The 25191-nt window shown below is 42.6% G+C and overlaps 1 protein-coding gene across 1 annotated transcript; it reads right to left on the bottom strand.

Annotated features, from left to right (window-relative positions):
- Window positions 1–5895: 5895 nt before the first annotated feature.
- On the bottom strand, window positions 5896–20927 carry LOC147975201 (uncharacterized). The gene is made up of 2 exons (XM_087520315.1): window positions 20066–20927; window positions 5896–6074 (listed from the first exon to the last, which is right to left on the bottom strand). Exons 1-2 carry the CDS (start codon window positions 20925–20927, stop codon window positions 5896–5898), a joined length of 1041 nt encoding a protein of 346 aa, XP_087376441.1.
- Window positions 20928–25191: the final 4264 nt, after the last annotated feature.

Here is a 25191-nt window from a genome sequence, read left to right as displayed (position 1 = left end):
CAACTTTAGTACACATCTGGGTGGATTGTTGGTTTGGGCACCTGGGGATATACCAGTGTTGTCCTAGGAGATCCCGGGGTTATACCGTGTGATCCTCCTATGGTCCGCCACCCAAGCTTAAAGGGATCATAAGATTTTTCATGCTAGAAACTTCCGTGTGCAGCCACAAACTATTATGGGCTCTAGCATAGTTGAGTAGGTTGCATGACCTCTTCCAGTGGTAGGCTAGCAGATGTAGGGGATGTAGGTTGGTACTGTCTACCCGGGGTTAGAGTTAATGCTTCTGAAAGACTATCTCTCGGTCATCCGTTTCTCAAACACCATGTAGTGCGAGAAATCCAAAGGAGGAGATCGAGTCTTGTGGGGAAAAGTGCACAAACCTCTGCAGAGTGTACAAACTAATCATGATTAGTTGTGTCCCCGGTTATGGACATCTTGCGTATCTGGTTCTTGGATTATCATATGGATCTCATCACTCTAAATTAATCTGTGGGGTTGATAATTATTTTTAATTGGGATTGAGATGGGGGTACCATTCTCAATGTTTCAACTACTATGATAGTTAAATAAAATATATTCCTTTGTAGTAGGAAAAATTGGCTTTTTGCAAAAACATTGTAACCATAGAGCCTCCACCAGCCAAATATGCATATAGTGATAACCATTATCTATTCATTGCTCTACTGTGTTACATTGCCAGCATATTCCATGTGCTGACCCGTTTCGGGCTGCAACATATCATGTTGCAGACTTTTCAGACGACGAGTAAGGTGCCATAGGTCGTTTGTCATGCACTCAGCTATGCCGTTGGAGTTGATGGACTCACTTTATCTTCCAAGCCTTCCGCTGTTATCTTATTTAGATGACCTTAAGCCATATAATTGTAATAAGTTCTCTTTTGAGACATTCAATGTAATAAGTGTGTGATTGCTACTCTGTTATAAATCCTTCAAGTACTGTGTGTCAGCATTACCGATCCAGGGATGACACTGAACACAGAGACTTGACCATCTGAGGTCGGGTCGCTACAAGATGGTATCAAAGCACACGCTGAATGTAGGACACGGCCACTAAGATGAGCCATAGGTCACTCCTCTCTACTCATTTCTGAATTCTCTCCATTTTCTACTCTTTAGGATGGCAGACTCAAGGAATAAGTTTACACAGTCGGATGAAGACACACCTTTTGGGCGACACTTGAAGGAAGTCAATAGGTACCTGAACATTGGAATACCAAGCTTCACTAGGACCTACATCGCCACACTACCAAAAGAGGAACGTTGGATGATTCGAGTTCAAGTTCCAGGAAGGACATTCACGCCAGTCACTGAGCCCATAGAATTTTCCTTTGATGCACCAACCTGGAGTCTAGGAAAGAGCATGGCAGCCCACATCGCCATGGGAGGCATTGGCGAAGTTTATCACAAGGAGCTTAAAGACACTATCTACCAGATATGTGGGCGCCGAGATGCGCAATTTGAGATGATCAGCACCAGGAAGGCCAGGTCCATTGCAGCCTTCATCCAGGAGTTAAATCATCACATTTGTCGCCAGGAGAACCAGATGTGCGCAAGCATGATAGATTTGAAGAAGACGATGACCAGGATCACAGAGCTAGAATAGGAACTCAAGTCTACACACGATGGATATGAGGAGGAAATGACGGTACTAGTGGAGATGAATGACGACCTGACAAGGAAGCTAGGAGTTTTTGAAAGTGCGTTATATCGACTAGAGGGGGGGTGAATAGGCGATTTTTATGAATTCTTCACTGAGGAATTTGCAGGTGAGGAAATTCCTTAGCGAAGAACTACTAATAGCGGAATAAGTACTCAAAAGTAAACATAACCGAACACAAGCATAGTCATCATGATGAAATGAAGACAAGCACAGAGTACAGAAAGCGTAAACACAGGATGAAGACAAACAGACTGAAGAAATTGAACTGAGGAAATTGAGAAAGTCTTCAGTCAAAGTCTTCAAACACAGATACGAACAAGCACTTAACACAGTTATGAGGAAATGAAAGAGTTGAGGAAATAGAACCAGTGAGCTTGGTGAAGACAATGATTTGGTAGACCAGTTCCAACTGCTGTCTTAGTTGTACATCTGGTTGGAGCGGCTAGGTATTTAAACCTGAGGACACACAGTCCCGGACACACAGTCCTCGCCGTATTCTCCTTGAGCTAAGGTCACACAGACCTCGCCCAATCACTCATGGTAAGTCTTCAGGTGACTTATGAACCTTCACAAACTTGGTCACTCGGCGATCCACAATTCCTCTTGGATGCTCTAGACCTTGATGCCTAACCGTCTGGAAGACGCACATTCTTCAAAGGTAACAAGCGTCGGATCCACGCAGGATCAATCTCTTCAGTGATGCTCAATCACTTGGGGTTTGTAGGTGTTTGGGTTTGGGTTTTGCTCACTTGATGATTTTCGCTCAAAGTCCTCGGAGGATGGGATGCTCTCAAATGACAAGTGTCAGTTTATCTCGGAGCAGCCAACCAGCTAGTGGTTGTAGGGGGCGGCTATTTATAGCCTAGGGAGCAGCCCAACATGATAAGACATAAATGCCCTTCAATGATATGACCGTTAGGTGGGTAGATATTTTGGGACAGCTGGCGCATAGCACATCAACGATCAGAATTTTGAGTAGCAAAATCCTCAGGGCTATCATGTTCCTCACCGTGTAGGCAATCCGCACTGGCGAATTCCTAACTCTCAGTCAGAACAAATTCCTCACAGACCAGAAGAACTTCGTCTCTGTCACTGAAGAATATGACTGAACTGTATGAGATTTCCAATGGCTTCACTCGAAGGGATTGGTAGGTGTAGGATTTTGAGTTCAGCATCACATGGAATTTTTTCCTTAGTATTTCCTCGAACCCCTTTAACAATATGGTGTTTCCTATGACTCAAGAAAGAGAAAAAGAAACTACGAAATCAAAAGTCTTCATACTCCATGTTCCTCGAATGAATACCAAGTCTTCAGGATTGCACCAATTTCTTCACTTTGAAAGTCTTCAGAAATCTAAAGTCTTCAGTCGAAGAACCTCATTTTTAGGGGTCGACTTTCTCTATAAATATCAAACTCCTCATAGACTTATAGACCTGTGTACACTCAAAAACACATTAGTCCCTTAACCTATAAGTCTTCAATACACCAAAATCACTAAGGGGCACTAGATGCACTTACAGTTTTTATGGGAGACCCCGCGCCAGGAGGAGAAGACGATGAACCCAAGGAGATTCGTTCTGAAGACTACATCATCATCGACGACACCGACTCCGACCCCGATGGTACTGATGATGACTATGAAGACGAAGCTGGAGCGGATATCATGGAGTCTTCCACCGATCAAAATTTCTAGTAGACCACCATATGATTAGTAGTATTCCCCCATGTATATATTAGTAGTCCGAACACTGTAACAATAGTTAGTATCCCCCCTTTTTGGTGATTGATGACAATATAGGTTAAGTTTCAACGGGGATAAACATATGAGGTGTAAATACTGATATTGAGGAATTTGATTGCAAGATATAGAAGAACTCCCCCTGAAGATGTGCATGATGAGGAATTTGCTTTTGAAGCATTTCACACTTGAAGAGTAGAATAATGGAGATCTCCCCCTATATCTTGTAATTCATACACGCATTTGACATATCATAACGAGGAATTTGAAATGCATGATGAAATATGGTGACTGATGTAATTCAACATGTGTGCATTAACATATATGAGGAATAAGCATGCAGAAAAACACATCAAACGTATCAGAGCACCATCGGGTTTAAGTTTACAACTCGATCCAATAAAGTTTCAAAAGAACGAGAGTTGTAACTTAGCAAAAAACGCCCATATAGACAGACCCGCTTGAAGACTAACTCAAAATTCTCCCCCTTTGCCATCGAATGACCAAAAGGATCGAAAATGAGGACTAACGCCCCTGAAGAATATCAAGTTGATGAAGGAGTGCCAGCGTTGTTGGGGTCATTTGTCGTGGAAGGGCCTGCCGCAGTGTCGTCCAAGTCTTCGTACTTGTCGGTATCGCGTGATGAAGAATATGAGCTGGACACCAAAGAAGGAACCTTGACCTTCTTGAATTTCTTTGGTGGAGGTGCAGACCAGTCAAAATCTTCCTTGAGACCCATTTTCTTGAGATCTTCTTCACCATATAGATGTGATAGAATGGCCCAGGTGCGACCGAAGACTTCATGGAGGTAGTAATGGTTTTTCTTCACTAAATTGTGTGTAGCAGTCATGTTGTGAAGAAATGAACCAAACTGACGCTTAACCCATTTATGGTTTTGATCCACCTTCTGGTGAAGACTAAGCAGAAGCTCACGGTCAGTCATCACACGAGGAACAGTTGCTTGAGGAGTAGACTTGGGTGCATTGGCAGCAGAGTCATGTGTGGCAGAGTCATCATTGGTGGAATAAGATGCAGCTTTGCGAAACTGACCATCCAATGGACGAATGCCTTCATCAATGACTGCAGGAGCCTTGCCCTTTTCATCAGTTGAAGTAAAAGCCTGCTTGAGGACTTCAATCGGGGGCGGATAGCTAAGGTGATTCTGAAAATCAGCCTTGTAGTTGAGTGAAGACCTTGTCCTGAGGGATCTCATAATCCAAGGTGCATAAGGTTTCAGCTCAAACGGAGAAAGTGCAGCATTTGCCAGAGTCCTCATGAAGAAATCGTGATAGTTGATAGGAATGCTATGAATGATGTTGAATAGCAGATTCTTCATGATGCCAACTATTTCCTCATCAGATGAGTCGTGGCCTTTGATGGGACTCATTGTCCTCGTCAGAATGCGATATACGGTTCTGGGCACATAGAGTAAATCCTTCACGAGGAATTTGGTCCTTGGGGCTTGACCGGGCTTCAAAGGCTTCATTAACACTTGCATGTAATGAGCTATGAGTTCTGGTTCATGATACAGGCAGCGAGCTCCTTCACTGGGTGGACTGATGGGTAGGGCGTGAAGCAATTCAGAGGCTGGTGCCTTATAGTGAGTATTTTCGGTCATCCAGTCCAAGACCCAGGTGTTGATATCTTCAGGATCACCTATGATATGCAATGTAGCATAGAACTGAAGAATAAGCTCTTCATTCCAATCAACAATGTCAGAGCAAAAGTTGAGGAGGCCTGCATCATGAAGAACACTGAGCATAGGAGAGAAGCAAGGTAATGATTCCATGTCCATGTGAGGAATATGCTCATGGTAGAAGATTTTGTCTTTGTTGAAAAGCAGTGAAGAATATAAGTTGGCCTGGCTTGCAGTCCAGAAACGCTTCCTCCTTAGACGAGCAGAGTCATAAGGATTGTAGTTAGTGAAGAACACGTGCTCGCTGAAGAAATCATTAGCCTTGAATTTCTGCTTCTTTGAGAATGGGTACTTTGGCTTGGGGTGAGGAGTGTCAGTCAATTGCATCACAACCTCCGGGATCTTGATCTTAGGTTCCACATGCTGAGGAATTTTAGGTGCTGCTTCAGTGGCAGCCTGGGACTTCAATTCTTCATTTACATGATCTTCAACACTAGTGGCTGGAATTTCTTCATGGACAGATGGTGTGGCATGTGGTTCATCAGATCCCATTTGTACACTAGTTACTGGGGACTGAGGAATTTGTTGCAATGGTGTGAAGAGTGGAGAGTTGGGGTGCTGACTTTCCCAAAATTCATCACTTAGCACGAGTGTGGTACAGCCAATGTCCACATCTTCATCTCCCATTTCTTCAACGCCAGCCTCTTCAGCAGTAAACCGAGGCATAGGCGAGGAGACAACTGGTGTTGAAGGGATTGTATCCACTTCAATTTCTTCATCCATCTGCTTTGACAAAGCAGCAGAGGGATTCTCTTCATCAGATTCACTTGGAATCACATATTATTCATCAAAAGGAACAAGGTCCTTTGATGGCATGGTTGATATAGGAACATCATCAATGGGGTTTGCAAACGAGCTAGTCAATGGCTTCATCTTCTTTTGAGCTGAAGAATCTGATGCAGTTGATGCCTTCCTTTTCTTCACCGCTGCACGCTCTGTAGCCTTGGTCTTCTTCACATCTGATGCAGATGGAAGGATCGGAGTTGGTGTAGGCGCAGGAGTAGAGGAATTGAGTTGTATTTCTTCAGGCGCAACTGATGCAGTTGCCATGACTTCTTCATTTTCTTCAGGCGCACCACTAGTGGATGCCCTGGCAATTTCATCAGCGGCTGGAATGCAGTCATCAGCCCTGGAACTCACATTTTCTTCAGCAACCTGATTGTCATCAGTGGTGCTGGCATTTTCTTCAGTCGGCTGAGCAGATGCTTCAGCCTGAGGAATTTCCTGTTGCGTTGGGGCTGCAACATTGGAAGTGAACTGTTCAGTTATCTTTAGAAATCCGACTTTGGCTCCTAGCCAGTCAGCATAATAGCGATCAAATTCATCACTTAGTTTCTTAATTTCAGATTGAAGAGCAACAAGTTCTTCAGGTGAAAGCTTCAGAATGTTTGCTTCAGAAAGCGCTCTTTCTTGTACTGCGCTTTCTTCACCCTCCCTCCCTATTCAAATTTCCATTCCTCTTCATCAATGAAGTGAGTCAGTACATGACTTTGACCAGGAGTGAGGTTCAGCTCAGGCAGAGGTGTGTTGGGGTCCTTGTGCCACAAGTCAATGAAGTCTAGGATCAACTTCGGATCCAACATTAATGGCACATTACTGCCTTTGGCTCTAGCGGCCCTGAGTTGCCCGTCCCTGATGATTTCAGCAAGTTCTTCATCATCAGCCTCATCATCATCAGAGGGCACTTGGAAAGCAACTTGTTTCTTGTGAGGACTTGGTCGAGGACCTTGTCCAGCAGAGGTCTTCTTCTTCAGAAGAGTGGGAGCAGCTGAGGAACTTGAAGAGGCTCCTGAGGCAATAGATATGCATGTGGTCCTTTGGCACGTGGCGAGATGCACAGGTGCTGAGGATTTGGTCGGAGCAGCCGAAGACTTTGGCGGAGGAGCTGAGGATTTTGTAGAAGCAGGAGCAGCGTGAGGAATTGGCCGTGAGGGCTTTGAGGAATCTGGCCGTGAGGGCATAGCTGAGGAACTTGGCCGTGAGGGCATTGCTGGTGAAGCACTGGGCTTGTGAGCAGGCTTCTTTGGCATGGCCTTCTTCAGCTTTACAGAGGCCTCAACAGCAGCAGCGGTAGCAGAGTCTTCGTTGAATTTCCTCACTGCATCTTTTGCTTGTTTGGACAACTTGGCCTGGTGCTTGGCCCATTCATCAGGATAATCCTCACCACGCTTGAGGCTGGTGGGATCAGCTATTTGACCATGTGCCAACGGAGGTCTTGGGCATGGAGGATTTAGTGCAAATTTCTTCATATATTTGGGAGTGACATATCTGTACTCCCTCCACTCTCTTGCCCATCTCCTCTCAATCTTTTGAATGCGCACCTTGCGCTGATTTTTATCTTCCTCAGGGGGTGTGCAGTACCCAGCATAGATGTCCTCAGGTATTTCAAAGGCAGTATTGACCTCAGGCCTCTTTCCTCCTTTCTGTGCCTTCTTACCATCAGCCATTTTCTTCAGTTGAGGAATTTGAACAATTGAATTCTCTAAAGAGGTATGCAACTTTTCTTCGAGGAACGCTACAAATGAGTTAAGTTGATGAGAACCTAGTGATTCAGCAGCTGACATGAGTACCTGTGAACAGAGTATAGTTGCGAGGAATTTGGAGAGGTCATATGCGTTCTCAGAAGGTTTTTTATAAAGAACAAGTTTGAGGAATTTGACCAGATGAGTCTTGAAGAATTTCACCAAGTGTTCTTTGTCTTAGGTTCCAGAGATGTATAGATCGAAAATCCACACATTTGAGGAATCTTGAAGAAAAACATAGCTTAGAGAAATGAATCAAGAACAGATGACATGTGAGGTGTTTTAGTGTGTGAAGATATGAAGAAAAACACCTTTGAGGATTTTTTCGAAATCATTTGAATCAAAGAGGGCAGTAAAAGTAACTTTTAATTACCCTGGACGAAGAACACGACGAACTGGTATGTGGAGATGTGAAGTTCATCAGTGCAGATCTTCCACGCCCTAACTTGGCGGAGGAAGACAGCTACGGCAGTGGCGGAGTGAAGATTTCCGCGGCCGGCGCGAGTACGACGGCGATGAGGTCGAGGCAGTGAAGCTTTCCTCACCGGCGACGATGATGTAGCGGCGACGCTAGGGTTTGAGAAGCTCGAGCTGGAGAGGGGTCGAGCGGAGTAAAGGAAGTGAGGAAGAGGAAGGGGGGTATTTATAGCCACGGTGAAAAACTGTTCGCCTGAAGAATTTGGACGAACATGCCCCTGACCCTTCTCATTCGCTTGACATGTGTCACCCACGTGCTGAGAAGTGGAGATCGTGTGCGATCGTGGGTGAATAGATAAGTATATCGTGGGATGCGGAACGGTTTGAGCGGCAAAGCCAAAAATTTAAATAAGATAGGTTTTAAAGTTCCGTTCGCAATTTCTTCAGCTGACAAGGACATAGTGAAGATTTTGAACGAGTTTCAAATAGAACGCACATGAAGAATTTGTGAACAGATTGGGTTGAGTATAGCATAGAGGGGGAAGGGTCCGATCACATTCACTTAGCAGAAAAACCAACTTGAAGAAATAGCCATAAGTGAATGTTGTAGAGGACATAAACTCATATATATTTCAACACAAAAAAACTCAAATTGAGGATTTTCAACTTTTGGTGGTGGCATGACCCACCGTATAAGAATGATGATTTCAGGCACCACGTACAATTGTCATAGGGTTCTGAGAATCAAATTGTTCGTTAATTTCTTCACACTTAGAGTGTTATTCTTCATTGATTGAAGAAAAACGTTTCTTCATGTGTTGCACATCTAAGTCATCAATTTTGCATAAGTGTTAGGATGAGTGTACTTTTCAAAGAACATTAGAAGATTCTAAGATATTTAGCTCACACCGCAACTTGCTAAATCTCTTCTCATCCAAGGGCTTTGTGAAGATATTGGCTAGATGTTCTTCAGTATTCACATGCTCAATAGAAATGTCGCCCTTCAACACATGACCTCGAAGAAAATGATGACGAATCTGAATGTGCTTTGTCTTCGAGTGCTGAACTGGGTTGTGAGCAATCTTGATGGCACTCTCATTATCACAGAAGAGAGGCACATTCTTCATGTTGACGCCATAGTCCTTGAGAGTTTGCTTCATCCATAGCAATTGAGCACAGCAAGAACCAGCGGCAATGACCAAAGATCGTCCGAGGAAATGGCATGTACCAGATGTTGACTTGCGGTCCACACGATCACCAGCATAGTCAGAGTCAGAATATCCAATGAGATCAAAAGTCGAGCCCTTGGGGTACCATAATCCAAGTGTTGGTGTGTGAGCTAGATATCGAAGAATATGCTTCACAGCCTTATGGTGTGATTCCTTCGGTGTAGCTTGAAATCGGGCACACATGCAAACACTAAGCATGATATCTGGCCTAGATGCACATAAGTACAATAAAGAACCAATCATGGAGCAGTATACCTTATGATCGAAGTCGATACCATTTTCATCAGTGCACAGATGGCCATTTGTGGGCATAGGAATTTTGAGGCCTTTGCAATCTTGCATGCCGAATTTCCTCAGTACATCCTTGAGGTATTTCTCCTGAGATATGAATATGCCATTGCGTTGTTGACGAATTTGAAGGCCTAAGAATAATTTCAATTCTTCCATCATAGACATTTGATATTCTTCACTCATCATATAGGCAAATTCATCATTATAACATTGGTCAGTACAACCAAAGATAATATCATCAACATATATTTGGCACACAAACAATTCACCATCATAAGATTTAGTGAAAAGAGTAGGATCGAGTGAACCGGGTTTGAAGCCTTTCTTCATAAGGAATTCCTTCAAAGTATCATACCACGCCCGTGGGGCCTGCTTGAGGCCATAGAGGGCCTTATTGAGTCTGAAGACTTTGTCAGGATGCTTTGGATCTTCAAAACCTGGGGGTTGAGCAACATATACTTCTTCCTCAAGCTTACCATTGAGGAATGCACTTTTCACATTCATTTGATATAGAGTGATATCATGATGGTTAGCATAAGCAAGTAATATGCGAATAGCCTCAAGTCTAGCAACAGGTGCAAAAGTTTCATCGAAATCAATTCCTTCAACCTATGTGTAGCTGTGAGCTACAAGCCATGCCTTATTCCTTACCACAAGGCCATTTTTGTCTTGCTTGTTGCGATAGATCCATTTTGTGCCAATGATATTGTGCTTGCGAGGATCTGGACGTTTGACCAGTTCCCAGACGTTGTTAAGCTTGAACTGATGTAATTCTTCTTGCATGGCCTGAATCCACTCAGGCTCCAGAAATGCTTCATCTACCTTAGTGGGCTCTGTGATAGAGACAAAAGCATAGTGCCCACAAAAGTTAGATAAATGTGAAACTTTTGAGCGTGTGAGAGGACATGGCGCTTTAATGTCATTGATGATATTTTCAACTTGCACTTCTTTTGCAACGCGAGGATGAGCTGGTTGTCGTTGAGGAATTTGATCAGCATTTTCTTCAGTATTTTCTTCAGGTGCATTAGCTCGACGTTCTTCATGTTCTGGAATGAATTCTTCAGCAGATTCTTCAGTAGGAATGACATCCTCAGTAGCCTTGAACTTGATAGTTTCCTTAGGTGCTGGTTCATCTATCACAGAAGGTGGGTGCTCTCTTTGCGAGCCATTAGTTTCATCGAACCGCACATCTACAGTTTCAACAACCTTGTGAACAACATTGTTGAAAACTCTATAGGTGTGCGAGTCCTTTCCGTAACCAAGCATAAAACCTTCATGTGCTTTCGGTGCAAATTTTGAGTTTTGATGAGGATCTCTAATCCAACATTTAGCACCGAAGACTTTGAAATAACTTACATTGGGTTTCTTATCAGTGAGGAGTTCATAGGCAGTCTTCTTGAAGAATTTGTGAAGATATACTCTGTTGATGATGTGGCACGCAATATCAATTGCCTCAATCCAGAAATGACGAGGCATTTTGTATTCATCAAGCATAGTGCGAGCCATCTCAGCAAGAGTCATGTTCTTGCGCTCCATGACGCCATTCTGCTGAGGAGTATAAGGAGCAGATAACTCATGAGTAATACCAAGTTCATCAAGATAGTCATCAAGACCAGAATTCTTGAACTCAGTTCCATTGTCACTTCTGATGTGCTTGATCTTCACACCAAAGTTGGTTGAAGCCCTCGAGGAAAATTGTTTGAAGACTTCCTGCACTTCATGTTTGTAAGTAACAATGTGTACCCATGTGTATAAAGAGTAATCATGAACAATAACAAAGCCATATTGAGATGCATCATTTGAGACTACAGAATAATGGTTAGGACTGAAGAGATCCATGTGAAGCAATTCAAATGGATGAGTGGTGGTCATGATAGTCTTCGCTGGATGCTTAGCCTTTATCATCTTCCCAGCTTCACACGCTCCGCATAAGTGATCCTTGAGGAATTTGACATTCTCGATGCCAATGACATGCTTCTTCTTGCTACGTCTTGAGCTTGCGTTGGTTTTCCCCGAAGAGGAAGGGATGATGCAACAGAGTAGCGTAAGTATTTCCCTCAGTTTTTGAGAACCAAGGTATCAATCCAGTAGGAGGCCACGCTCAAGTCCCTCGTACCTGCACAAAACAATAGCTACTCGCAACTAACGCGATTAGGGGTTGTCAAGCCCTTCACGGTCACTTACGAGAGTGAGATCTGATAGATATAATATTTTTGGTATTTTTTATATAAATATGCAAAGTAAAAAGTAAAGGCAAAGTAAAAAAGCAAAGCAATATTAAAGTGATGGAGATTGATATGATGAGAATAGACCCGGGGGCCATAGGTTTCACTAGTGGCTTCTCTCAAGAGCATAAGTATTCTACGGTGGGTGAACAAATTACTGTTGAGCAATTGATAGAATTGAGCATAATTATGAGAATATCTAGGCATGATCATGTATATAGGCATCACGTCCGTGACAAGTAGACCGAAACGATTCTGCATCTACTACTATTACTCCACTCATCGACCGCTATCCAGCATGCATCTAGAGTATTAAGTTAAAAACAGAGTAATGCCTTAAGCAAGATGACATGATGTAGAGATATAAATTCATGCAATATGAAATAAACCCCATCTTGCTATCCTCGATGGCAAAGATACAATATGTGCCTTGCTGCCCCTTCTGTCACTGGGTAAGGACACCGCAAGATCGAACCCAAAGCTAAGCACTTCTCCCATGGCAAGAACTACCAATCTAGTTGGCCAAACCAAACGGATAATTCGAAGAGACTTGCAAAGATAACCAATCATACATAAAAGAATTCAGAGAAGATTCAAATATTATTCATAGATAGACTTGATCATAAACCCACAATTCATCGGTATCAACAAACACACCGCAAAAAGAAGATTACATCGAATAGATCTCCACAAGAGAGGGGGAGAACTTTGTATTGAGATTCAAAGAGAGAGAAGAAGCCATCTAGCTACTAACTATGGACCCGAAGGTCTGAGGTAAACTACTCACACTTCATCGGAGGGGCTAGGATGATGTAGAAGCCCTATGTGATGACGGCCCTCTTCCGGCGGAGCTCCGGAACAGGCCCCAAGATGGGATCTCGTGGATACAGAAAGTTGCGGCGGTGGAATTAGGTTTTTGGCTCTTGTTCTGATCGTTTGGGGGTACATAGGTATATATAGGAGGAAGGAGTACATCGGTGGAGCACCGAGGGGCCCACGAGGCAGGGGGGCGCCCCCACCCTCGTGACCTCCTCTTTGATCCCTTGCAGTAGGGTCCAAGTCTCCTAGATCACGTTCGGTGAGAAAATCACGTTCCCGAAGATTTTATTCCGTTTGGACTCCGTTTGATATTATGTTTCTCCGAAACACTGAAATAGGCAAAAAAAACAGCAATTCTGGGCTGGGCCTCCGGTTAATAGGTTAGTCCCAAAAATAATATAAAAGTGGAAAATAAAGCCCAATATAGTCCAAAACAATAGATAATATAGCATGGAGCAATCAAAAATTATAGATACGTTGGAGACGTATGAGGCATCCCCAAGCTTAATTCATGCTCGTCCTCGAGTAGGTAAATGAGAAAAGGAGAATTTTTGATGCGGAGTGCTACTTGGCATAATTTCACTGTAAATCTTCTTAATTGTGGTATGAATATTCAGATTAGAAAGATTCAAGACAAAATTTTATATTGACATGAAAATAATAATACTTCAAGCATACTAACAAAGCAATTATGTCTTCTCAAAATAACATGGCCAAAGAAAGTTATCCCTACAAAATCATATAGTCTGGCTATGCTCCATCTTCACCACACAAAGTATTTAAATCATGCACAACCACGATGACAAGCCAAGCAATTGTTTCATACTCTAACTTTTTCAAAACTTTTTCAATCTTCACGCAATACATGAGCGTGAGCCATGGACATAGCACTATAGGTGGAATAGAATGGTGGTTGTGGAGAAGACAAAAAGGAGAAGATAGTCTCACATCAACTAGGCGTATCAACGGGCTATGGAGATGCCCATCAATAGATATCAATGTGAGTGGTAGGGATTGCCATGCAACAGATGCACTAGAGCTATAAATGTATGAAAGCTCAACAAAAAAAACTAAGTGGGTGTGCATCCAACTTGCTTGCTCATGAAGACCTAGGGCAATTTGAGGAAGCCCATCATTGGAATATACAAGCCAAGTTATATAATGTAAAATTCCCACTAGTATATGAAAGTGACAACATATGAGACTCTCTATATGAATAACATGGTGCTACTTTGAAGCACAATATAAGAGACTCGCTATATCATGGTGCTACTTTGAAGCACAAGTGTGGAAAAAGAGATAGTAGCATTGCCCCTTTTTATTTATTTTCTTTTTTTGGGCCTTTTTTTTCTTTGGCCTCTCTTATTTTATTGGGACAATGCTCTATTGAATGATGATCATCACACTTCTATTTATTTACAACTCAATGATTACAACTCGATACTAAAACAAAGTATGACTCTATATGGATGCCTCTGGCGGTGTATCAGGATATGCAATGAATCAAGAGTGACAAGTATGAAAGAATTATGAACGGTGGTTTTGCCACAAATACTATGTCAACTACATGATCATGCTAAGCAATATGACAATGATGGATGTGTCATGATGAACTAGATGGTGGAAAGTTGCATGGCAATATATCTCGGAAAGGCTATGGAAATGCCATAATAGGTAGGTATGGTGGCTGTTTTGAGGAAGGTATATGGTAGGTGTATGATACCGGCGAAAGGTGCGCGGTATTAGAGAGGCTAGCAAGGGTGGAAGGGTGAGAGTGCGTATAATCCATGGACTCAACATTAGTCATAAAGAACTCATATACTTATTGCAAAAATCTAGAAGTTATCAAAGCAAAGTATTACGCGCATGCTCCTAGGGGGATAGATTGGTAGGAAAACACCATCGCTCGTCCCCGACCGCCACTCATAAGGAAGACAATCAATAAATAAATCATGCTCCGACTTCATCACATAACGGTTCACCATACGTGCATGCTACGAGAATCACAAACTTTAACACAAGTATTCTTTAAATTCACAACTACTCAACTAGCATGACTTTAATATTATCACCTCCATATCTCAAAACAATTATCATGCTTCAATCTTTTCTTAGTATTCAACACACTCAAAAGAAAGTTTCACAAATCTTGAATACCAAGCATATTATTATTAGGCAAATTACCATGCTATTAAGAGACTCTCAAATTAATTTAAGTGAAGCATGAGAGATCAATAGTTTCTTTAAAACAAATCCACCACCGTGCTCTAAAAGATCTAAGTGAAGCACATAGAGTAAAATTATAACGCTCAAAAGATATAAGTGAAGCATATAGAGCAAAACTACTTAGCTCAAAAGATATAAGTGAAGCTCATAGAGCAAAACTACTTAGCTCAAAAGATATAAGTGAGGCATATAGAGTATTCTATCAAATTTTAATTCATGTATGGCTCTCTCAAAAGGTGTGTACAACAAGGATGATTGTGGCATACTAACAAACAAAGACACAAATAATACAAGACGCTCCAAGCAAAACACATATCATGTTGGTGAATAAAAATATAGCTCCAAGTAAATTACCGATGGAAGTGGACGAAAAGAGGGGATGCCTTCCGGGGCATCCCCAAGCTTTGACTTTTTGGTTTCCTTGGATTATCTTGGGGGTTCCATGGGCATACCCAAGCTTAGGCTCTTGCCACTGCTTGTTCCATAATCCATCACAAGAATTCACCCAAAACTTGAAAACTTCACAACACAAAACTCAAAGAAGAAAACTCGTGAGCTCCGTTAGCGAAAGAAAACAAAAGACCACTTCAAGGTACTGTAATGAACTCATTATTTATTTATATTGGTGTTAAACCTACTGTATTCCAACTTCTCTAAGGATTATAAACTATTTTACTAGCCATAGATTCATCAAAATAAGCAAACAACACACGAAAAACAGAATCTGTCAAAAACAGAACAGTCTGTAGTAATCTGTATCTAGCGCAAGATCTGGAACCCCAAAAATTCTAAAATAAACTGCTGGACGTGAGTAATTTATCTGTTAATCATATGCAAAAATAATTAACTAAATAGCACTCTTAAAATAAAAAATACAGCAGTTCTCGTGAGCGCTAAAGTTTCTGTTTTTTATAGCAAGTTCACAAGACTTTCCCCAAGTCTTCCCAACGGTTCTACTTGGCACAAACACTAATTAAACACAAAAAACACAACCAAAACAGAGGCTAAATAATTTATTTATTACTAAACAGGAGAAAAAATAAAGGAATAAAAATAAAATTGGTTTGCCTCCCAACAAGCGCTATCGTTTAACGCCCCTAGCTAGGCATAACAAGCGAGGATAGATCTAGGTATTGTCATCTTGATTCTTAATTCTTTTAGCGATGTTATGCTCGAATCTAGGAGGTTCCTTACGTTTCCCTTCATATTCAGAGATCTTGAGATCTAAAGAATCCAACCGCCTATTGCAAAGAGTAATCAACATATTCATGCGGTGAAGATTTACGCTAACGCTCTTAAGAGGTTCAAGAGATTTCTGTAAAATCTTAGTTACTTCACAAATTTTCTCAAAAACTTGCGTTTTATCTTGGTATGATGGGGCCCCTTTTGTTGAGGTAAAGTTCCTACTATACCTTCTATAATTTCATGCGCGGTACTGGGATCAATTTCAATAAAATTGCCTTTGGCAACACAATCCAGAAGTTGTCTATGAGACATATTAAGCCCAACATAAAAGTTGCGAAGCAAAATTCTGAAATTTACTTCTAAGGTGCATTTACGATAAGATTCCATCATTCTAAACCAAGAATCCTTTAAGTTTTCTCCTTGCTTTTGTTTCAAGTGAAGGACTTCAAACTCGCGAGACATAGGAGCAGAAAGAGGACTAGCCATGACGACAAGCAAACAAACTAGCACGCGAGCAAACAAGAGGCAAGCGGAAAGGAGAGGGAGGATAGAGAGAGAGAGGGCGAATAAAACGGCAACAGTGAAGTGGCGGAGAGGAAAAGGAGAGGCAAATGGCAAATAATGTAATGCGAGAGATAGGGATTGCGATGGGTACTTGGTATGTTGACTTTTTGCGTAGACTCCCCGGCAACGGCGCCAGAAATCCTTCTTGCTACGTCTTGAGCTTGCGTTGGTTTTCCCCGAAGAGGAAGGGATGATGCAACAGAGTAGCGTAAGTATTTCCCTCAGTTTTTGAGAACCAAGGTATCAATCCAGTAGGAGGCCATGCTCAAGTCCCTCGTACCTGCACAAAACGATAGCTACTCGCAACCAACGCGATTAGGGGTTGTCAAGCCCTTCACGGTCACTTACGAGAGTGAGATCTGATAGATATAATATTTTTGGTATTTTTGATATAAAGATGCAAAGTAAAAAGTAAAGGCAAAGTAAAAAAGCAAAGCAATATTAAAGTGATGGAGATTGATATGATGAGAATAGACCCGGGGGCCATAGGTTTCACTAGTGGCTTCTCTCAAGAGCATAAGTATTCTACGGTGGGTGAACAAATTACTGTTGAGCAATTGATAGAATTGAGCATAATTATGAGAATATCTAGGCATAATCATGTATATATGCATCACGTCCGTGACAAGTAGACCAAAACGATTCTGCATCTACTACTATTACTCCACTCATTGACTGCTATCCAGCATGCATCTAGAGTATTAAGTTAAAAACAGAGTAACGCCTTAAGCAAGATGACATGATGTAGAGAGATAAATTCATGCAATATGAAATAAACCCCATCTTGTTATCCTCGATGGCAACGATACAATACGTGCCTTGCTGCCCCTTCTGTCACTGGGTAAGGACACCGCAAGATCGAACCCAAAGCTAAGCACTTCTCCCATGGCAAGAACTACCAATCTAGTTGGCCAAACCAAACGGATAATTCGAAGAGACTTGCAAAGATAACCAATCATACATAAAAGAATTCAGAGAAGATTCAAATATTATTCATAGATAGACTTGATCATAAACCCACAATTCATCGGTATCAACAAACACACCGCAAAAAGAAGATTACATCGAATAGATCTCCACAAGAGAGGGGGATAACTTTGTATTGAGATTCAAAGAGAGAGAAGAAGCCATCTAGCTACTAACTATGGACCCGAAGGTCTGAGGTAAACTACTCACACTTCATCGGAGGGGCTAGGATGATGTAGAAGCCCTCCGTGATGACGGTCCTCTTCCGGCGGAGCTCCGGAACAGGCCCCAAGATGGGATCTCGTGGATACAGAAAGTTGCGGCGGTGGAATTAGGTTTTTGGCTCCTGTTCTAATCATTTGGGGGTACGTAGGTATATGTAGGAGGAAGGAGTATGTCGGTGGAGCATCGAGGGGCCCACGAGGCAGGGGGCGCGCCCTAGGGGCGGCCCCCAACCTCATGACCTCCTCTTTGATCCCTTGCAGTAGGGTCCAAGTCTCCTGGATCACGTTCGGTGAGAAAATCACGTTCCCGAAGATTTTATTCCGTTTGGACTCCATTTGATATTCTGTTTCTCCAAAACACTGAAACAGGCAAAAAAACAGCAATTCTGGGCTGGGCCTCCTGTTAATAGGTTAGTCCCAAAAATAATATAAAAGTGGAAAATAAAGCCCAATATAGTCCAAAACAATAGATAATATAGCATGGAGCAATCAAAAACTATAGATACGTTGGAGACGTATCACTTCTTCGCAAGCGTGTGCAAATTCCTCATGCCTGCATGACCAAGTCGTCGATGCCAGAGCTAGCCTTCTGAATCTTTTGCAAGTAGACACACGACTCGTTGCGGTCCTGTAGAGAAATCAACAATATACATGTCTCCTCTCCTAAAGCCTTCGAAGACTTTGGAATTGCCAGCTTCCATAACCACAACACAATGGTACTTGCCAAAGACAACAACCATATCAATATCACAAAGCATTGAGACAGACATGAGGTTGTATCCTAAGGACTCGACAAGCATGACTTTGTCCATGTGTCGATCCTTTGTGATCGCAACCTTACCTAGACCCAATACCTGACTTTTGCCTTTGTTAGCGAAGATGATATGCTTCAGATGCGATGGTGATAAGGGAGCATCCATCAATAGATTCTTGTCACCAGTCATGTGATTTGTACATCCACTATCGAGGACCCACTCAGTGGCTTTGGGTTGATCATCATGCAGATGAATTAGTGCAACTTACGAACTCATATACTTCATCAGTGAATAATATGACATCAATTCATCAGATCAATTTCATCAAGCAACAGACCAGATAAAGTAGTATGAGGATGTGAGAAATGAAAGTTCATTTCTTCATGATTAGCCCGCGTCCTTTCAGGCACATTCAGGTCTCCAGCAAATTCTTCAGACGATTATGTACGTCTGGAGACCTGACCCTGCAGAAGAGATTAGCCAGTCCATTTCGTTTCACATAAGAGGGGTTAGGATAAGCATATGAATAAGCAGAGAAATTCTTCGAGGACTTATGAACATAATGATTAGAAGAATAATGCTCATATTCATAGCCCTTAGCTCTTCCCTGCGAAACAGAGTTGTTAGCACGATGATATTCATATGAGGACTTTGATCCTTTTGAGGAATTTGGTCCATATGAAGAATTTGATTTGGGGTTCCTATTCTTCACAGGTGGTGTCCTGAGGACATTCACCTGAAGACTTTCAAGGCACATTTTGGGAACCCAGATTTTCTTCATAGGAGGACCGTTCCTGCAGTTAGTGCCAACATATCTAGCAAATATTTCACCATTTTGATTTTTGAACAGTTTATAGTTGAAGTCAAATGACTCATCATCAGAACGAGGAGATTCACATGCAAAGCCAGATAAGTTAGATGGATCAACTGGAGGTCCCTTTGCAGCAACCCATGAGGTTTTGGGGTACTGCTCAGGCTTCCAATATGTACCATCAGCATTGAGTTTCCTCTCAAAGGCAACACCCTCTTTCCTAGGGTTCTTGTTGAGGATCTGCTTTTTAAGCACATCACAAAGAGTCTGATGCCCTTTGAGGCTTTTGTCCATGCCTGTCATGTACAATTCCTTCAGCCCTGCATCTTCAGCGATACTAGCAATGTCCTCAGATGAGGAATTAGTGATAGCAGAGGCAGGTGAAGAATTTGAAACATTAGCATCATTTGAACATTCAGGTGAAGAATTAGCAGATTCACGTTGAATGCACTTCACGCATGGAGGAACAAATTCTTCCTGAGAAGCGCTGATTTGTTTAGCAAGTAATGAATCACGCTCCTTCTGAAGATCTTCATAACTCACTCTTAGATTTTCAAGATCTTGCTTTCTTTGAAGAAATTCATATGAAAGCTTCTCATGATCAGATAAGAGAGTGTTATGATGACCTTGAAGGGTGTCAAACTTAGACTGAAGCCTCTGAAGATTTTCAGTCAAGGTTTTAGTGCGATCCATTTCTTCACTCAACATATCATCACTTTTGTCTAGCATGTTTTGAGCCTTTTCAAAAGCCTTTTGTTGTTTTACAGCAATCTTAGCAAGTTTGGAGTAGCTGGGTTTGAGGTTTTCATCAGATTCATTTTCACTTGATTCAGAGGAGGGGTATTTGAGTACCTTGGCACCTTTTGCCATAAAGAAATAGGTGGGAGCATAGTCATCATTGTTTCCATCAGCCGTGTTGGTGAAGCCATTTTCTTCAGAGTTGAAGATGGACTTGTTGACGAAAGCAGTAGCGAGAGCCAGGCTCGCCACACCAGACTCAGACTCCTCAGATGCCTCCTCTTCTGCATGTTCCTCAGATTCAGCCTCAGAGTCCATTTCTTTGCCAATGAACGCCCGAGCCTTCTTGGAGCTGCTCTTCTTGTAAGACGAAGACTTCGAGGATTTTGATGATGAAGATTTTGAGGATTTCTTGTTTTTCTTCGCATCATCAGAACTGTAATCCTTGTATTTCTTCTTCTTTGATTCCTTTTCCCACTGAGGACAATCTTGAATATAGTGTCCAGGTTTCTTGCATTTGTGACAAAGCCTCTTCTTGTAGTCACTGGATGAGGAATCAATACTCCTTGAGGATTTTCCGAAGAGATCACGTCTTGAGAACCTCTGGAATTTCTTCATGAGCAGTGCTAGCTCATGGCTCAATTCTTCAGGATCACCAAGGCTGATACCAGAATCTTCATCTTCAGACTCAGACACTGCCTTGGCCTTCAGGGCACGTGATCTATCATAGCTCGAACCATAGAGATCTCTCTTCTCAGCAAGCTGGAACTCATGAGTATTTAGCCTCTCGAGGATATTAGCGGGATCAAGTGACTTGTAATCAACACGTTCTTGTATCATCAATGCCAGAGTATGAAATGAGGAATCAAGCGATCTCAGCAATTTCTTCACCACCTCATGGTCGGTGATGTCAGTGGCACCAAGTGCTTGAAGATCATTTGAGATGTCAGTGAGGCGATCGAAGGTCTGCTGAACATTTTCATTGTCGAGTCTTTTGAAGCAGTTGAAGAGATTGCGAAGAACATCAACTCGAGAATCACGCTGTGTTGAGACTCCTTCATTGACTTTGGAAAACCTATCCCACATAAGCTTAGCAGTTTCCAAAGCACTCACTCTTCCATACTGTCCTTTGCTTAGATGGCCACATATGATATTCTTCGCTTGAGAGTCGAGTTGCTTAAATCTCTTCACACCAGCAACATTCAGAGAAGGTGTGACTGAGGGAACACCATTTTACACAACATACCAGAGATCGTTATCAATTGCCTCAAGATGCATTCGCATCTTATTTTTCCTGTAGGGGTAGTCTGTCCCATCGAAGGTAGGACACCCAGCAGAGACCTTGATCATACCTGCGGTTGAAATAACTAACTCCAGGCGGTTAAACCAAAATCACACAAAACAAGGGAGTACCTTGCTCTGATACCAATTGAAAGTGCGTTATATCGACTAGAGGGGGGTGAATAGGCGATCTTTATAAATTCTTCACTGAGGAATTTGTAGGTGAGGAAATTCCTTAGCGAAGAACTACTAGCAGCGGAATAAGTACTCAAAAGTAAACATAAGATAACACAAGCATAGTCATCATGATGAAATGAAGACAAGCACAGAGTACAGAAAGCGTAAACACAGGATGAAGACAAACAGACTGAAGAAATTGAACTGAGGAAATTGAGAAAGTCTTCAAACACAGATACGAACAAGCACTTAACATAGTTATGAGGAAATGAAAGAGTTGAGGAAATAGAACCAGTGAGCTTGGTGAAGACAATGATTTGGTAGACCAGTTCCAACTGCTGTCTCAGTTGTACATCTGGTTGGAGCGGCTAGGTATTTAAACCTGAGGACACACAGTCCCGGACACACAGTCCTCACCGTATTCTCCTTGAGCTAAGGTCACATAGAGCTCGCCCAATCACTTGTGGTAAGTCTTCAGGTGACTTCCGAACCTTCACAAACTTGGTCACTCGGCGATCCACAATTCCTTTTGGATGCTCTAGACCTTGACGCCTAACCGTCTGGAAGAAGCACAGTCTTCAAAGGTAACAAGTGTCGGATCCACGCAGGATCAATCTCTTCAGTGATGCTCAATCATTTGGGGTTTGTAGGTGTTTGGGTTTGGGTTTTCCTCACTTGATGATTTTCGCTCAAAGTCCTCGGAGGATGGGATGCTCTAAAATGACAAGTGTCAGTTTCTCTCGGAGCAGCCAACCAGCTAGTGGTTGTAGGGGGCGGCTATTTATAGCCTAGAGAGCAGCCCGACATGATAAGACATAAATGCCCTTCAATGATATGACCGTTAGGTGGGTAGATATTTTGAGACAGCTGGCGCATAGCACAGCAACGATCGAAATTTTGAGTAGCAAAATCCTCAGGGATATCATCTTCCTTATTGTGTAGGCAATCCGCACTGGAGAATTCCTAACTCCTCAATCAGAACAAATTCCTCAGAGACCAGAAAAACTTCGTCTCTGTCACTGAAGAATATGACTGAACTGTATGAGATTTCCAATGGCTTCACTCGAAGGGATTGGTAGGTGTAGGATTTTGAGTTGAGCATCACATGGAAATTTTTCCTTAGTATTGCCTCGACCCCCTTTAACAGTACGGTGTTTCCTATGACTCAAGAAAGAGAAAAAGAAACTACGAAAACAAAAGTCTTCATGCTTCATGTTCCTCGAATGAATACCAAGTCTTCAGGATTGCACCAATTTCTTCACTTTCAAAGTCTTCAGAAATTCTTCAGAAATCCAAAGTCTTCATCGAAGAATCTCATTTTTAGGGGTCGACTTTCTCTGTAAATATCAAACTCCTCATAGACTTATAGACCTGTGTACACTCAAAAACACATTAGTCCCTTAACCTATAAGTCTTCAATACACCAAAATCACTAAGGGGCACTAGATGCACTTACAGTTTTTATGGGAGACCCCGTGCCAGGAGGAGAAGACGATGAACCTAAGGAGATTCGTTCTGAAGACTACTACATCATCGACGACACCGACTCCGACCTCGATGGTAGTGATGATGACTATGAAGACGAAGCTGGAGCGGATATCATGGAGTCTTCTACCGATCAAAATTTCTAGTAGACCACCATATGATTAGTAGTATTCCCCCATGTATATATTAGTAGTCTAAGCACTATAACGATAGTTAGATCGATTCTATGCCTTTGCTTGATATTGATTTGGTGTGATATGATTGTGTTTGTCTCATGTGCATATGGGTACTGCTTTCTCCTTAGACCTCATTCTATTCTAATCTCTCCCCTCTAAACCCATCAGATGCCTCCGAGACGTGACCCCGGATCTGCCTTTCCACTGGAGCTCACTCAGTTGATCGAGCAGCAAAATACACTGATGCAGTTACTAGTTCAGAATCAGGGCAACAACAACAACAATAACAACAACCCACCGCCACCACCTCCTGTTGACAACTTAGTCCGTTTTCTAAGGTTACAGCCGCCGGTGTTTTCCAGTAGCACGGAGCCCATAATTGTGGATGACTGGCTACGCAGGATTGGAAGGGAGTTAACCACTGCTGGTTGCACAGATGCTGAGAATGTGCGTTTTGCCGCACACCAATTGGATGGACCCACAGCCGCATGGTGGGAAAATTACACAACCACTTTTCCTATAGCCAATGTCACTTGGGAGCAGTTTCAGCAAGCATTCCGCACAGCCCATGTCTCAACTGGAGCTATGAGCATGAAGAAGCATGAGTTTCGCAACTTGCGCCAGGGAAATCATACTGTGGCTCAGTACGTAGATGAGTTTAGTAAGCCATCTCGCTATGCCCCTAATGATGTGGCCACGGATGCCACGAAGCAGGAGAAGTTTATGGAAGGGCTGAATGATGAGATGAGCATGCAGTTGATGGTGGCAACATTTAAAAACTATCGGGAGTTGGTAGATAAGGCTCTTATGATTGAAGGGAAGCAGCAGCAGATTGAGAGCCGCAAGAGAAAGTATGGACAAGGGAAGTACAATTCTGGAGCTCAGCAGAAGCCCTGTTTCACCCCAAACTCGGGAGGATATACCCGTAACCATGGAGGCCATACCCACAATGGAGGAAACATTGATTGCGCTAGCAAGTCAATTCTGCTCACTACCCCGGGAAAAAAAAGGATTAAGTATGTATCCAGGAATGTACCAAGGAGGACCCAAGTAAATTCCCTCACAACAGTTGTTCAGGAGGAAATGCCTGTAGTGAAGGATTACCGAGACGTATTTCCAGAAGAATTACCAGGCATGCCGCCAGATCGAGACATTGAGTTTTTGATAGAGCTGTTGCTAGGCACCGAACCAATATCAAAGAGACCATACCGGATGCCCATAAATGATCTGGAGGAGATCAAGAAGCAGAAGTTGTTGGAGAAAGGTTACATTCGACAAAGTTCGTCACCATGGGGAGCCCCAGTTCTCTTGGTTGAGAATAAAAATCCTTTTAAAAAGGTTGTCAAATATCACGTTCATAAAGAAACATGAATTCGGGTCGTATCCGTATTCGCGCAGAAAATAGATTTGAAAAGTGATGCACTAATCGAAAGGTTCCTGGAGTTTGGACGGTCGGATCGAGATGAAAGTTTGAGGGGCAGTAGATATGGGAATTCCACAGCAGATGAACGGTTGGATCTTCCAAAGGACTTCCGAGCTGGGCTCTGGAGACCACGCCCTAAACTCGTCCAGATTCCCGTCTGGATTTGACAGGGCTCTGGTATATCATAGATTGTCAGAGATTCCTCTATCGGAACTTGACGAAATTTTCCAGGGTTATTGCAGACTCGACTCCGCACAATTCTACCAAAGAGATCGTTAAAACGACACTCGAGGAGGCGGTGACGGTGGATACGCGTTCGCTGTCCAGAAAAACAGCATGGTCGCCCGAGGGCAATGTTGACGTTGAGCCCCCGAGCTCCATGGACGATTCCTCCATGATCTTGATAGAGATCGGAGTTGGTGTTGATGAAGGCCCTCGTCCGAACATGACGATCGGAGGCAGGGAACAGTCTTCGGTCAAGCCAAGGTGACCAGTCGAGCCGATGACGAAGATGTCGATGTCGCAGTCAATCTGCAGACAAGCCATCGATCCTTTTGCCGAT

Source organism: Triticum urartu, chromosome 4A (genome assembly GCF_056163025.1).
Source record: "Triticum urartu cultivar PI428250 chromosome 4A, HENAU_Tu73, whole genome shotgun sequence".
Classification (NCBI taxonomy): Eukaryota; Viridiplantae; Streptophyta; class Magnoliopsida; order Poales; family Poaceae; genus Triticum; species Triticum urartu.
This window is presented reverse-complemented; position numbering and strand designations above follow the sequence as displayed.

Bases quoted from the DNA above. Each gene is read 5' to 3' on its own strand.
- LOC147975201 (XM_087520315.1), bottom strand. From the start codon at position 20,927: ATGATACAAGAACGTGTTGATTACAAGTCACTTGATCCCGCTAATATC. The intron at 6,075-20,065 runs GTGATGATATGT...CATCTGCATCAG, and splicing joins TCAAAACATGCTAGACAAAA to ATGTGAAGAAGACCAAGGCT.